This window comes from Panulirus ornatus, chromosome 23, assembly GCF_036320965.1.
Source record: "Panulirus ornatus isolate Po-2019 chromosome 23, ASM3632096v1, whole genome shotgun sequence".
In the NCBI taxonomy this organism is placed as follows: Eukaryota; Metazoa; Arthropoda; class Malacostraca; order Decapoda; family Palinuridae; genus Panulirus; species Panulirus ornatus.
The window spans coordinates 8,405,816-8,422,451 of record NC_092246.1 but is presented as its reverse complement, the minus strand read 5'-3'; the positions used below and the strand labels follow the sequence as shown (position 1 = coordinate 8,422,451).

At 40.5% G+C, this 16,636-nt stretch overlaps 2 protein-coding genes across 7 annotated transcripts in view; one reads left to right on the top strand and one right to left on the bottom strand.

Moving 5' to 3' along the window:
• Positions 1-2,198: 2,198 nt before the first annotated feature.
• Positions 2,199-15,412, bottom strand: Cby (beta catenin antagonist chibby). 4 transcript variants are annotated; one of them, XM_071676574.1, is made up of 4 exons: positions 15,289-15,412; positions 9,549-9,814; positions 8,566-8,684; positions 2,199-2,405 (listed from the first exon to the last, which is right to left on the bottom strand). In XM_071676574.1, exons 2-4 carry the CDS (start codon positions 9,733-9,735, stop codon positions 2,328-2,330), a joined length of 384 nt encoding a protein of 127 aa, XP_071532675.1. In that variant the 5' UTR covers positions 9,736-9,814; positions 15,289-15,412; the 3' UTR covers positions 2,199-2,327. The 4 variants fall into 4 exon arrangements, with proteins under 4 accessions (XP_071532675.1, XP_071532672.1, XP_071532674.1 ...); XM_071676571.1 differs by having other exon boundaries at positions 15,187-15,405; XM_071676573.1 differs by lacking the exon at positions 15,289-15,412 and adding an exon at positions 15,017-15,172.
• A 361-nt stretch (positions 15,413-15,773) lies between these two features.
• Positions 15,774-16,636, top strand: part of LOC139756783 (uncharacterized) — a 160,153-nt gene continuing 159,290 nt past the window's right edge. For all 3 annotated transcript variants that reach the window (XM_071676565.1, XM_071676566.1, XM_071676568.1), the window contains exon 1: positions 15,774-15,960. In XM_071676565.1, the coding sequence (XP_071532666.1) occupies positions 15,885-15,960 (76 nt within the window). In that variant the 5' untranslated portion in view covers positions 15,774-15,884. The remainder of the gene's footprint in view (positions 15,961-16,636) is intronic.

Below are 16,636 nucleotides of genomic sequence, written 5' to 3'. Positions count from 1 at the left end.
GTCTGTATGTGTGTATATATATGTATGCGTTTAGATGTATAGGCATGTATATATGTGTGTGTGGACGTGTATGGACTTATCAAAACACATGAAAAAAATTTCCAGCAAGACCTAAAAAAAAAAATTTCCAGCGAGATCTATGGTGGGTTCAGTAGGCTGCATCACATATAAATTGTCAAAGTGATTAATTTATTAAGCCCATTAGTGGGTAATATGTCAAATTCTAGTATCATGAACAATGTAGATTTAGTTAACAAGCTTAACAATATCAATGTTAATTTTCATTTCAAACTTGTTAGCTTTGATTTTTCCTCACTTTTCACAAAAGTTCCAGTTGATGACCTTTTAGAATGTTTATTTGATGTTTTGGATGATATTCATTTACCTGTTTCAAAGTCTGTTTTTATTGAACTGATAAAATTGTGCATAAAAGACTGTGTATTTCAATTCAATGTAGATTACTATGCTCAAAAATTTGGTATGGCAGTGGATAACCCTCTTTCACCTGTATTAAGTAATCTTTATATGGAATTTTTTGAAGTAAGTTGTTAGTGAAAGAGAAGAGAGAGGCATTTGGATGATTTTTGCAGGAAAACAGTGCAAATGACTGGGAGATGTATAAAGAAAGAGGTAGGAGGTCGAGAGAAAGATGCAAGAGGTAAAAAAGAGGGCAAATAAGGGTTGGGGTGAGAAAGTGTCATTAAATTTTAGGGAGAATAAAAAGATGTTTTGGAAGGAGGTAAATAAAGTGCGTAAGACAAGAGAACAAATGGGAACATCAGTGAAGGGGGCTAATGGGGAGGTAATAACAAGTAGTGGTGATGTGAGAAGGAGATGGAGTAAGTATTTTGAAGGTTTGTTGAATGTGTTAGATGATAGACTGGCAGATATAGGATGTTTTGGTCGAGGTGCTGTGCAAAGTGAGAGGGTTAGGGAGAATGATTTGATAAAAAGAGAAGAGGTAGTAAAAGCTCTGCAGAAGATGAAAGCCAGCAATGCAGTGGGTTTGGATGGTATTGCAGTGGAATTTGTTAAAAAAGAGGGTGCTGTGTTGTTGACTGGTTGGTAGGGATATATATTGTATGTATGACTCATGGTAAGGTGCCTGAGGATAGGCGGAATGCATGCATAGTGCCATTGTACAAAGGCAAAGGAGATAAAGATGAGTGCTCAAATTGCAGAGGTACAAGTTTATTGTGTATTCCTGGGAAATTATATGGGAGGGTATTGACTGAGAGGGTGAAAGCATGTACAGAGCATCAGATTGGGGAAGAGCAGTGTGGTTTCAGAAGTGGTAGAGGATGTGTGGATCAGGTGTTTGCTTTGAAGAATGTATGTGAGAAATACTTAGAAAAGCAAATGGATTTGTATGTAGCATTTATGGATCTGGAGAAGGCGTATGAAAGAGTTGATAGAGATGCTCTGTGGAAGGTATTAAGAATATATGGTGAGGGAGGCAAGTTGCTAGAAGCAGTGAAAAGTTTTTATTGAGGATGTAAGGCATGTGTATGAGTAGGAAGAGAGAAAAGTGATTGGTTCTCAGTGTATGTTGGTTTGCAGCAGGGGTGTGTGATATCTCCATGGCTGTTTAATTTGTTTATGGATGGGGTTGTTAGGGAGGTGAATGCAAGAATTTTGGAGAATGGGGCAAGTATGCAGTCTGTTGTGGATGAGAGGGCTTGGGAAGTGAGTCAGTTGTTGTTCGCTGATGATACAACGGTGGTGGCTGATTCGGGTGAGAAACTGGAGAAAACATTTTACTTTAGGTTTTTCCATTCGAACACTCAAACCAACCCATTTCTTTCATCTGCTAAATCTCTTAACCTTTCTCGTATTGACATTAAATTTCAACTTCCCTTCACATTCCCTTCACACTTTCCCATCCCAAGCCAGAAACTAGCTTTTACAGCTGCTCACTCTACTCTGCTAACAAGGTTCTATCTGTAAACAGTAACTGACTCACTCCACAAGGCTAACAAAATCTAGCATCCTCTGTATACTACCGACTCCATAGGGAAACACACATTATTTATTACCGTAAAGCTCATATCACAGTCACATAAGTTATGTTAACTTTTGGTACTCTTTTGTCACCAGTGAGGAGTGTTTATCAAAAATATAGTTCTAATTTATTCAAAAAATTTTATGTTGCAAATAATAAAGACATGTGAAGGAAGGAGTGCAATTCTTATGATGTGTTAGTTTTTCAGAGATATGTTTTTATTTATTCATATTTAATTCACAAAATACCAGTACAGTAGTTCATCCTCAACATTATGGACCATCAATAATAAGAGTTTGGAAGCAGAAATATTTTCCTGGTTTTATCAGCCATTTCTTGATTTTGATTTCAGACGAGTGATCTCTTTTTCTTTGATTAAAGTATCTGCAGACTTTTCTGTAAGCTGGAAAATAAAGGTATAGAAGCACTATATTATAAACATTTTGTGAAGCATTATATTTGAGAATATCCTACTTGATACTGGGATATGCCATAAGAACCAACAGCATAAAAGACTTAAAAGTGTTTGAAATAAGAACTTTCCCAGAAAAAGCTTCAGAAAAGAATTGGGTTATGAAAACAATTAGTATTCTCTAAGCAAAATCCTGAATCTTTCCTTGTAAGACTTTGCTAAAGCAGATGCTATACCTCACGTGAAAATGCAAGTATACTTAGAACACCTTAATACCAGACAAAATGAAAATAATCATGGTTAAAAATAGGGTTGTACACATTTTAAAAACATGCTTAAAACAGCTTTGGGAAATATATCCAAAAAGAAAGATACTATGCATGACATGATTATCAAAACTCCATATGAAGCACATAAAATGCACTCAAAAGAAATAATATCATTTCTTAAAGAAACCTGCCACATTTCATTATACCCTCAAAGACCAACAGTTCTCATTTTTTTCATACTTGATAGTTGTTTCCCATGTTAACAAGGTAGCGCCAGGAAACAGACAAAAAAGAGACACAGCTCACATATATATTCACACATACCTGTAAATTTATACATATTCTCCCCAACTTACGACATGCAACTTACGATCATACAGTAAGATTGTTAGTGAAAGAGAAGAGAAAGGCATTTGGATGATTTTTGCAGGGAAGTAGTGCAAATGACTGGGAGATGTATAAAAGAAAGAGGCAAGAGGGAGTATAAAAAGATGTTTTGGAAGGAGATAAATAACATGCGTGAGACAAGAGAACAAATGGGAACATCAGTGAAAGGGGGCAAATGGGAAGTATTAACAAGTGCTGTTGAAGTGAGGAGATGGAGTGAGTATTTTGAAGGTTTCTTGAATGTGTTTGATGATAGAGTGGCAGATATAGGATTTTTTTGGTCAGGGTGGTGTGCAAAGTGAGAGGGTCAAGGAGAATGGTTTTGTAAACAAAGAATAGGTAGTGAAAGCTTTACAGAAGATGAAAGCCAGTAAAGTAGCAGGTTTCGATGGTAGTGCAGTGGAATTCATTAAAACAGGGTGACTGTGTTGTTGATTGGTTGGTAAGGATATTCATTGTATGTATGGATCACGGTAAGTGCCTGAGGATTGGCAGAATGCAGGCATAGTGCCATTGTACAAAGGCAAAGGGGATAAAGGAGAGTGTTCAAATTACAGAGGCATAAGTTTCTTGAGTATTCCTGGGAAATTATATAGGAGGGTATTGATTGAGAGGGTAAAGGCATGTACAGAGCATCAGATTGGGGAAGAGCAGTGTGGTTTCAGAAGTGATAGAGGATGTGTGGATCAGGTGTTTGCTTTGAAGAATGTGAGAAACACTTAGAAAAACAGTTGGATATGTATGTAGCATTTATGGATCTAAAGAAGGTATATGATAGAGTTGATACAGATGCTTTGTGGAAGATCTTAAGAGTATATGGTGTGGGAGGTAGGTTGCTAGAAGCAGTGAACTTTTTACCAAGGATGTAAGGCATGTATACAAGTAGGAAGAGAGGAAAGTGATTGGTTCCCAGTGAATGTCAGTTTGCGACAGGAGTGTGTAATGTCTCCATGGTTGTTTAATTTCATTATGGATGGGGTGGTTAGGGAAGTGAATGCAAAAGAGTTTTGGAGAGAGGGGCAAGTATGCAGTCTGGTGTGGATGAAAGGCCTTCAGGAGTGAGTCAGTTGTTGTTTACTGATGATACAGCGTTGGTGGCTGATTCGGGTGAGAAACTGCAAAGGTTGGTGACAGTTTGGTAAAGTGTGTGAAAGGAGAAAGTTGAGAGTAAATGTGAATAAGAGCAAGGTTATTATGTTCAGTAGGGTGGAGGGGCAAGTTAAATGGGAGGTAATTGAGAGGGTGAAGGCATGTACAGAGCATCAGATTGGGGAAGAGCAGTGTGGTTTCAGAAGTGGTAGAGGATGTGTGGATCAGGTGTTTGCTTTGAAGAATGTATGTGAGAAATACTTAGAAAAGCAAATGGATTTGTATGTAGCATTTATGGATCTGGAGAAGGCATATGATAGAGTTGATAGAGATGCTCTGTGGAAGGTATTAAGAATATATGGTGTGGGAGGCAAGTTGTTAGAAGCATTGAAAAGTTTTTATCGAGGATGTAAGGCATGTGTACGTGTAGGAAGAGAGGAAAGTGATTGGTTCTCAGTGAATGTAGGTTTGCGGCAGGGGTGTGTGATGTCTCCATGGTTGTTTAATTTGTTTATGGATGGGGTTGATAGGGAGGTGAATGCAAGAGTTTTGGAAAGAGGGGCAAGTATGAAGTCTGTTGGGGATGAGAGAGCTTGGGAAGTGAGTCAGTTGTTGTTCACTGGTGATACAACGCTGGTGGCGGATTCATGTGAGAAACTGCTGAAGCTGGTGACTGAGTTTGGTAAAGTGTGTGAAAGAAGAAAGTTAAGAGTAAATGTGAATAAGAGCAAGGTTATTAGGTACAGTAGGGTTGAGGGTCAAGTCAATTGGGAGGTGAGTTTGAATGGAGAAAAACTGGAGGAAGTGAAGTGTTTTAGATATCTGGGAGTGGATCTGGCAGCGGATGGAACCATGGAAGCGGAAGTGGATCATAGGGTGGGGGAGGGGGCGAAAATTCTGGGAGCCTTGAAGAATGTGTGGAAGTCGAGAACATTATCTCGGAAAGCAAAAATGGGTATGTTTGAAGGAATAGTGGTTCCAACAATGTTGTATGGTTGCGAGGCGTGGGCTATGGATAGAGTTGTGCGCAGGAGGATGGATGTGCTGGAAATGAGATGTTTGAGGACAATGTGTGGTGTGAGGTGGTTTGATCGAGTAAGTAATGTAAGGGTGAGAGAGATGTGTGGAAATAAAAAGAGCGTGGTTGAGAGAGCAGAAGAGGGTGTTTTGAAATGGTTTGGGCACATGGAGAGAATGAGTGAGGAAAGATTGACCAAGAGGATATATGTGTCGGAGGTGGAGGGAACGAGGAGAAGAGGGAGACCAAATTGGAGGTGGAAAGATGGAGTGAAAAAGATTTTGTGTGATCGGGGCCTGAACATGCAGGAGGGTGAAAGGAGGGCAAGGAATAGAGTGAATTGGAGCGATGTGGTATACCGGGGTTGACGTGCTGTCAGTGGATTGAATCAAGGCATGTGAAGCGTCTGGGGTAAACCATGGAAAGCTGTGTAGGTATGTATATTTGCGTGTGTGGACGTATGTATATACATGTGTATGGGGGTGGGTTGGGCCATTTCTTTCGTCTATTTGCTTGCGCTACCTCGCAAACGCGGGAGACAGCGGCAAAAAAAAAAAAAAATCTGAAGAGAAAAACTGGAGGAAGTGGAGTTTTTTTAGATATCAGGGAGTGGATGGAACCATGGAAGAGAAAGTGAGTCACAGGGTGGTGGAGGGGGCGAAAGTTCTGGGAGCATTGAAGGCAAGAATATTATCTTGGAGAGGAAAAATTGGTATGCTTGAAGGAATTATGGTTCCAAAAATGTTATATGGTTGCGAGGCATGGGATATAGATAGGGTTGTGCAGAGGAGGGTGGATGTGTCGGAAGTGAAATGCTTGAGGACAATATGTGGTGTGAGGTGGTTTGATCAAATAAGTAATGAATAGGTAAGAGGGTTGTGTGGTAATAAAAAGAGTGTGGTTGACAGAGCAGAAAAGGGTGTGTTGAAATGGGTTGGACACATGGAGAGAATGAGCAAGGAAAGATTGACAAAGAGGATTTATGTCTCAGAGGTGGAGGTAACAAGGAGAAGCCGGAGACCAAATTGAAGGTGGAAGAATGGAGTAAAAAAGATTCTGAGCGATCGGGACCTGGATATACAGGAGGGTGAAAGGCATGCAAGGAATAAAGTGAATTGGAATGATGTGGCATAACAGGGTCTACGTGCTATTAGTGGATTGAACCAGGGCATTTCAAGCGTCTGGGGTGAACCAGGGAAAGATCTGTGGGGCCTGGATGTGGAAAGGGAGCTGAGGTTTCAGTGCATTACACATGACACAGCTAGAGATTGAGTATGAACAAATGTGGCCTTTTTGTCATTTCCTGGCACTACCTCACTGGAGGGAGGTGGGGGATGCTGCTCCCATTTGTTCTCTTGTCTTACACACTTTATTTCCCTCCTTTCAAAACATCTTTTTATTATCCCTAAAATTTAATGATACTCACTCATGCCAACTCTCATTTGCCCTCTTTTTCACCTCTTTCACCTTTCTCTTGACCTCCTGCCTCTTTCTTTTATACATCTCCCAGTCACTTGCACTACTTCTCTGCAAAAATCGTCCAAAGGCCACTCTCTTGTCTTCCACTAACAATCTTACTTCTTCATCCCACCACTCACTACCCTTTCTAATCTGCCCAACTCCCACCTTTCTCATGCCACAAGCATCTTTTGTGAAAGCCATTACTGCTCCCCTAAATACATCCCATTCCTCCTCCACTCCCTTTACGTCATTTACTCTCAACTTTTGCTATTCTGCACTCAGTCTATCCTGGTACTTCCTCACACAAGTCTCCTTTCCAAGCTCACTTATTCTCACCACTCTCTTCTCCCCAACATTCTCTCTTCTTTTCTGAAAACCTCTACAAATCTTCACCTTTGCCTCCACAAGATAATTATCAGACATCCCTCCAGTTGCACCTCTCAGCACATTAACATCCAAAAGTCTCTCTTTCACATGCCTATGTATATATTTTCTTATTATTGTACTTTGTTGCCGTCTCCCTTGTTTGCAAGGTAGTGCAAGGAAACAGATGAAAGAATGGCCCAACCTACCCACATACTCATGTATATACATAAACGCCCACACACACACATTTCAACGTATACATACACAGACATATACATATTCATACTTGCTGCCTTCATCCATTCCTGTCGCCACCCCGCCACACAGGAAATAGCACCCCCCTCCCCCGCATATGCGTGAGATAGTGCTAGGAAAAAACAACAAAGGCCACATTTGTTCACACTCAGTCTCTAGCTGTCATGTGTAATGCACTAAAACCACAGCTCCCTTTCCACATCCAGGCCTCACAAAACTTTCCATGGTTTACCCCAGACACTTCACATGCCCTAGTTTAATCCATTGACAGCATGTCCACCCTGGTATACCACATTGTTCCAGTTCACTCTATTCCTTGCATGCCTTTCACCCTCTTGTTTGTTCAGACCCGATCACTCAAAGTCTTTTTCACTCCATCCTTCCACCTCCAATTTGGTCTCACACTTTTCCTCCTTCCCTCCACCTCTGACACATATATCCTCCTTGTCAATCTTTCCTCACTCATTCTCTCCATGTGACCAAACCATTTCAATACACCCTCTTCTACTCTCTCGACCACATTCTTTTTCTTACCACACATCTCTCTTACCCTTTCATTACTTACTCAATCAAACTCCCTCACACCACATACTGTCCTAAAACATTTCATTTCCAACACATCCACCCTCCTCCGCACAACACTATCTATAGCCCATGCCTCGCAACCATATAACATTGTTGGAACCACTTTTCCTTCAAACATACACATTTTTGCTCTCCAAGATAACGTTCTCACCTTCCACACATTCTTCAACGCTCCCAGAACCTTCGCCCCCTCCCCCACCCTATGGTTCACTTCCGCTACCATGGTACCATCCATTTGAGTGATCGGGGCCTGAACATACGGGAGGTTGAAAGGCATGCAAGGAATAGAGTGAACTGGAACAATGTAGTATACCAGGGTTGACGTGCTGTCAGTGGATTGACCAGGGCATGTGAAGCGTCTGGGGTAAACCATGGAAAGGTCTGTGGGGCCTGGATGTGGAAAGGGAGCTGTGGTTTCATGGCATTACACATAACAGCTAGAAATTGTGAACAGATGTGGCCTTTTTATCATTTTCCTGGCACTCCCTCGCTAGAGGGGGGGATACTATTTCATGTGTGGCAGGGTGGTGATGGAGATGGATGAAAGTATGAATATATACATGTGTATATATGTATATGTCTAGGTATGTATATGTATGTATACATTGAAATGTTATTATACGTATATGGACGTTTATGTGTATACATGTGTATATTTGCTCAATGAATCAGGTATAATGTTTACAGTCCTTATAGAATTGCTACATATTGGAATATTTACCATATCAAGCAGAAGTTCCACCTTGAGTTTCAGTAAGTTGTTCTCCTCTAGCAGAGTCTGGTTCTGCTGACGAAGGCGAGCTACCTCACGACTACTAACACGACCTTTTGATCCTCCTTCTGAAATAAGGAAAAACTTAGATGAGGAGCTATATTGTTTTATTAAATGTACATTACAGCATGAAATTAATGCTTTCACAGCTAATGAACTATGTTTAGTTCAAAAGTCTCTAATGGCTTACTGCTGCTGACCCATATGAAATCAATAATTTTTTTTAATTTCTTGCACTCTCAGCAATGGTGCCAAATTTAGATAGTACAAACTCTATTATCAATGGCAAAGTATTGTCATACTGTGGGTGTAAATATCTAGTGCCTCTGCTGGTCTATGTTTATCAAGACTGTTAAGGCCAAAGGGTGTAAATGTATGGAGTAAGTTTTTTGAGGATGGTGGTTTGTCAGCTTCAGTGGAGGTCATTGAGAAGACTGAGAGAGCAATGATCATGAAAAGAATACCCTTATGAGAAAACTACATGTAAAAGTATATATGTCTCACATCAGCCATCCCCTGCCAGATGAAAATAAGCAGCATCAACACACCTTGCCAAATAGGAGTAATTTCTTGCTGAGTCAAGTATTACATTTTCTAGTTCAGTAAAGAAAAAAAAATTCTCATCAAAACTCAAAATACTTAAAATAGTTTATTTCAATTTTTTTGAATGCCTTCCATGCCAGAAGGTTTGGGGAATATGTTTGCAGCAGTGAATCGGTTAAACAGAAGCATAACAGCAAAAACAAATACATAAAACTCTCAACACACTTTGAATTATTTTCCACATCAAAAATAAAACTACAGATTAGTTCAGTAATACTGTAAGGTAGTAAATATTAGCAAGGAGAGCCTCTTTTATTTCTGATGAAAAGAATGTAAACAAAATTTTTACTGTACAGAGATAACACTTTATAAGATGAGATATTCCTGACCTGACACCCATTCTCCATCCTCAAAAGTTGAGTTTTGTCCACCAATATTAAGCTTGATCTTGCTGAAATCATGGGACAAATCTTGGCCAGCTTTATCAGATTCTCTTCTTAGGCTTGAAAGTGACACTGATCTTCTGGGGGGAGACTTCCCTGGTGAAAAACTGCGGCTAAAGAAATTCAGAGGCATGATGACACTGGTCACTTCTCTTCTTGTTTATCTACTGAACCTTGTAAAACTCATTACTGAAAAACGGTGCTTATCCAGTCTGCAAAAGAATGTTGAAATATCAGGAATCCTGATATTTGCTTAATTCAAATTATGCAGCAGAACAATCTCTAATAATTCAAGAAATAACAAACATTGATTTTATCTGAGAATGAAATTAACATTCTGTACCTTTAGCCCATTTCATGCTGGACATGGCTTTCTTTGGTATACCCATTCCATGCAGGATCTGGCATTTTACAGTTTTAAATGTGGCACTAAAAAGTGTGCCAATGAATTTCCTATAATAACCATAAGGTGTGAGGAGCAATAATTTTATTACTATTATTTTGCTTTGTCACTGTCTCCTGCATTAGCGAGTTAGGGCAAGGAAACAGACGAAAGAATGGCCCAACCCACCCACATACACATGTATATACATACACGTCCACACATGCAAATATACATACCTATACATCTCATCGTATACATATATATACACACACAGACATATACATATATACACATGTACATAATTCATACTGTCTGCCTTTATTCATTCCCAACGCCACCGCGCCACACATGAAACAACAATCCCCTCCCCCCGCATGTGTGTGAGGTAGCACTAGGAAAAGACAACAAAGGCCACATTCGTTCACACTCAGTCTCTAGTTGTCATGTATAAAACACTGAAACCACAGCTCCCTTTCCACATCCAGGCCCCACAGAACTTTCCATGGTTTATCCCAGACGCTTCACACACCCTCGTTCAATCCATTGACAGCACATTGACCCTGGTATACCACATCGTTCCAATTCACTCTATTCCTTGCACGCCTTTCACCCTCCTGCATGTTCAGGCCCCGATCACTCAAAATCTTTTTCACTCCATCTTTCCACCTCCAATTTGGTCTCCCACTTCTCCTTGTTCCCTCCACCTCTGACACATATATCCTCTTGGTCAATCTTTCCTCACTCATTCTCTCCATGTGACCAAACCATTTCAAAACCCTCTTCTGCTCTCTCAACCACACTCTTTTTATTACCACACATCTCTCTTACCCTATTATTACTTGCTCGATCAAACCACCTCACACCACATATTGTCTTCAAACATCTCATTTCCAGCACATCCACCCTCCTCTGCACAAATCTATCTATAGCCCACACCTCGCAACCATATAACATTGTTGGAACCACTATTCCTTCAAACATACCTATTTTTGCTTTCCAAGATAATTTTCTCGGCTTCCACACATTCTTCCACACCCAAAACTTTCGCCCCCTCCCCCACCCTATGATTCACTTCTGCTTCCATGGTTCCATCCACTGCCAAATCCACACCCAGATATCTAAAACACCTCACTTCCTCCAGTTTTTCTCCATTCAAACTTACCTCCCAATTGACTTGTCCCTCAACCATACTGTACCTAATAACATTGCTCTTATTCACGTTTACTCTCAGCTTCCTTTTTTCACACACTTTACCAAACTCGGTCACCAGCTTCTGCAGTTTCTCACCTGAATCAGCCACCAGCGCTGTATCATCAGCGAACAACAACAGACTCACTTCCCAAGCTCTCTCATCCAGAACAGACTGCATACTTGCCCCTCTTTCCAAAACTCTTGCATTCACCTCCCTAACAACCCCATCCATAAACAAATTAAACAACCATGGAGACATCACACACCCCTGCCGCAAACCAACATTCACTGAGAGCCAATCTCTTTCCTCTCTTCCTACACATACACGTCTTACATCCTTGATAAAAACTTTTCACTGATTCTAACAACTTGCCCCCACACCATATATTCTTAATACCTTCCACAGAGCATCTCTATCAACTCTATCATATGCCTACTCCAGATCCATAAATGCTACATATAAATCCATTTGCTTTTCTAAGTATTTTTCACATACATTCTTCAAAGCAAACACCTGATCCACACATTCTCTACCACTTCTGAAACCACACTGCTCTTCCCCAATCTGATGCTCTGTACATGCCTTCACCCTCTCAATCAATACCCTCCCATATAATTTCCCAGGAATACTCAACAAACTTATACCTCTGTAATTTGAGCACTCACTTTTATCCCCTTTGCCTTTGTGCAGTGGCATTATACAAGCATTCCTCCAATCCTCAGGCACCTCACCATGAGTCATACATACCTTAAATAACCTTACCAACCAGTCAACAATACAGTCACCCCCTTTTTTTAATAAATTCCATTGCAATACCATCCAAACCCGCTGCCTTGCTGGCTTTCATCTCCCATGAAGCTTTTACTACCTCTTCTTTGTTTACCAAATCATTTTCTCTAACCCTCTCACTTTGCACACCACCTCGACCAAAACACCCAATATCTGCCACTCTTATCATCAAACACATTCAACAAACCTTCAAAATACTCTCTCCTTCTCACATCACCACTACTTGTTATCACCTCCCTATTAGCCCCCTTCACTGAAGTTCCCATTTGTTTCCTTGTCTTACGCAATTTATTTACCTCCTTCCAAAACATCTTTTTATTCTCCCTAAAATTTAATGATACTCTCTCACCCCAACTCTCATTTGCCCTCTTTTTCACCTCTTGCACCTTTCTCTTGACCTCCTGCTTCTTTCTTTTATACATCTCCCAGTCATTTGCATTATTTCCCTGCAAAAATCATCCAAATAATTCTCTCTTCTCTTTCACTAATAATCTTACTTCTTCATCCCACCACTCACTACCCTTTCTAATCTGCCCACCTCCCACGCTTCTCATGCCACAAGCATCTTTTGCGCAAGCCATCACTGCTTCCCTAAATACATCCCATTCCTCCCCCACTCCCCTTACGTCCTTTGTTCTCACCTTTTTCCATTCTGTACTCAGTCCCTCCTGGTACTTCCTCATACAAGTCTCCTTCCCAAGCTCACTTACTCTCACCACTCTCTTCACCCCAACATTCTCTCTTCTTTTCTGAAAACCTCTACAAATCTTCACCTTTGCCTCCTCAAGATAATGATCAAACATCCCTCCAGTTGCACCCCTCAGCACATTAAGATCCAAAAGTCTCTCTTTCATGCGCCTATCAATTAACATGTAATCCAATAACGCTCTCTGGCCATCTCTCCTACTTACATACATATACTTATGTATATCTCTCTTTTTAAACCTGGTATTCCCAATCACCAGTCCTTTTTCAGCACATAAATCAACAAGCTCTTCACCATTTCCATTTACACCACTGAACACCCCATGTACACCAATTATTCCCTCAACTGCCACGTTACTCACCTTTGCATTCAAATCACCCATCACTATAACCCGGTCTTGTGCATCAAAACTACTAACACACTCACTCAGCTGCTCACAAAACACTTGCCTCTCATGATCTTTCTTCTCATGCCCAGGTGCATATGCACCAATAATCACCCATCTCTCTCCATCAACTTTCAGTTTTACCCATATCAATCTCGAGTTTACTTTCATACACTCTAACACATACTCCCAACACACCTGTTTCAGGAGTAGTGCTACTCCTTCCCTTGCTCTTGTCCTCTCACTAACCGCTGACTTTACTCCCAAGACATTCCCAAACCACTCTTCCCCTTTACCCTTGAGCTTCGTTTCACTCAGAGCCAAAACATCCAGGTTCCTTTCCTCAAACATACTACCTATCTCTCCTTTTTTCTCATCTTGGTTACATCCACACACATTTAGACATCCCAATCTGAGCCTTCGAGGAGGATGAGCACTCCCCGCGTGACTCCTGTTTCCCCTTTTAGAAAGTTAAAATACAAGGAGGGGAGGGTTTCCAGCCTCCAGTCCCATCCCCTTTAGTTGCCTTCTACAACACGTGAGGAATGCATGGGAAGTTTTCTTTCTCCCCTATCCCCAGGGATAAAAGTGACAATAATATATTCATTAACATTACAGTAAGTATCTCATAATCTCCTTGCCATTTGTGACGTCTCATGCTCATTCACTCTCAAGTTTTATGATTTTACTGCACAGGCAAAATATGTACTAAAGATGCAATAGATCATAAGGCTTTATGTAAAATGATGATAAGAGTTATGTGAACACTATGAGAGTGGACAACAGCGACTTTGGTCTTGCAATGTATGATTTCCTGTGTATATCTCTTTAACACCTGGGGTAGTCGCATAATAAGCTGATCTTACTCTCTTTTTGTAATATTTCATATTGTTTAGGTACATTTTGTAATCCCAGTAGTGTACATGTGTAATACTAGCAATTATGGGCCTTGAGCCATGGTGTGCCTCTCAGTGGGCAGAAATGTGGCCCCCCCTTCTGCTATCATGCAGGGTGGATTTGGGGGGGATTCCACAGTTTAAATGGTACTACACTTTGACCTTGTTTTGTTTCACTGTTTCTGTATAATGAAGTGTATATTCTCAAAAATTATCTGCAAAAATCTGGATTTCATTGTCTTACCAAACCATGCTAGAATAGGAGGTGAATATACCCGTTGTCACATGAAATGAGTTAAACTGAACCTAACTTTCAGACTCACACACAACCTCTAACTTTATCTCATGTACAACCTTCCCATGAACCTCACTAAGTCACCAAGGTGGATAAGGTGTAATGAGAATAGTCTAGGCCAATGCTCACTTTAACAGAATCTTCCTACTCAACTTAGTCACCACACTGATTAAGGTGTAAAGTTATTAATCCAAACAAATGCTCACCCTGACCTAACCTTCACCCCGACCCTTAACCTCATACTAAACCTCATGAAGCCACATCTTCCAACAGTGGCCAAAGTGCAATATGTGCCAAAAAAGACATTCACCAACCACAACAATTATGCGGGCATACTTAGCATGACCCTGCCAAGGCTATGTCTCCTAAACAGCAGCTGAGGAAAGGTTGAAGGAAAGGAAAGTGTAGGTTGAGTTGAGCATTGGCCAAGACTTCTCTTTACACATTGTCCTGAGGGGTGACTGTCCTCTGGGGAGCCGAAAGCACTTCAGCATTATGGCGAGATTTGGTGAGGGTGAGGCTGTTGTTGAGTTTGAAGGTGAGGAAACAGAAAATAATTACCTGCTTTGCTCTCTTTAAGGACTGTGTCATGGGACAAGTGCCCTGGGACGCCGGTAGCACTTCGGCAATGTGGCGCAGTTTGATGAGGTTTATAGTCAAGTTTGGATGACTATTGGACTGGATTGCTGTCCTTATACAACTTCCTGTTAGGCGACTTGGTGAGGGTAATGGTAAAGTTGTGGATTGTGGGTGAGGATGTACGTACCTATATTTGAGTTCTGTAACATGAAAATAATCCTGGATTGCTCTCTGAATATTTTCCTCCGAAAGGAATGTAATATTTCAGCCCACTTTATCACGAAATTCTACTGTATAACTGCTGAATTTTCAATGATATCCCTTCACGTTAAACAAGCTTTTACTTGGCATACTTACATTATCCATCAATCAATATGTAATCTTAGCAGGATCAGATTATAAATAGTTGTCATCCTCCATAAATCAGAAACTATAATATCAGGGCTAGTAACAACTAACCGAATAAGAAAGAGATGTTATTATATAACAATGTAAGATGTTACTGAGTCATCAGTCATATCCCTTAGCAACCATGTTTGTTTGTAAACATTGTGAACACGTTCAACTCCTTCACTTCCTATATCAATATAACAAAGCTTTATCTATTTTCTCGTTAAGTTAGGGTTTTAATATATATATTCTCAAAAACGTTCCTTAATTCTGGGACATTTTAGTTTTAAATATTAACCTCTGGGTGGAATATATAGGTTCTTCTCCCCTACCCCCCTGGCCAGCGGCGGCCGATCTTCTCTTGTTACTTGACTGTCGTACTTTTTTTTTTCTCATTCTATTCTCCTTATATATCAAAACCCCTTTTCTAAGTCAAAATAGTGTATTTCCCCTGATACCACTATATTACGAATAAATTGACGACTTCTTTAAATGTGTCCTCCTTGAATTACGTAAATTAAAAGGAAAGCAGGAGTGGTGAGGTCATATGTGGCAGCACCTGGCAATGATCATATGACAGTAGGCGGAAGGCTGTTGTGTTGGTGGCTTGTGCTCGTCTTAGACCTGCTTGGAGAAACTGTATCCCTTATCATGCTGGAGCCAGTATGAAATTCCAGAAATGGTTCTTTTGTACTTGCGTGACTTTATTAGCTGGGAGTGAGTTCGCCTCCGGAGAAAGAGGTAAGTTGTGGATGGGGTCCGTCCGAGCCACCAGGGCAATGTCACCCACAACCTTCGTTCCTCACAATGTGTTGAAATGCGTAGCAAATATTTTTTTTTTTATCTCCATGGTAACTTATTTTAGACTATAGTCATGAGGAAACTTGTAAGAGTCACTGACACGTGTCATTTACCCGATAATTTGTCATTGCTCTAGGCTCATATTTTCAATACGTTTATATGTATATAGGGGCAGCAAAGGTGCTGTCGTGCTTTATGTACTTTTATGTATGGGCATGTAAGAATGTTTGTAATTGTTCTAACATTGTTTTATATACAGACACACACAGCAGCTAAGATTATTCGTTATTGCTTCAACATTGTGCTTTATGTGCTATATTCACACGTATGGAGGGAAGCTAAGCTGTAATGGCACAAGTCTGCAGCGACCTGCTGCTGTGGGGGTACTTAGGGATTTTGACCCAAGGTTAGAGTCGTGTGAGACACATCAAAGACCGTCAGTCAGATAAACATCTTCAGACTAAACCAAATTGACAAAATTCGCTGAATGTCGAGATATTCATAATGCCATAATGTTAAGGGAATCTGTTAATGGTTGCAGAGTATGATTTTGACTTTTATTTCTTGCATCGAGGCAATAAAGGTGAGGCTTATGTATGTATAGAAAACTGTATGG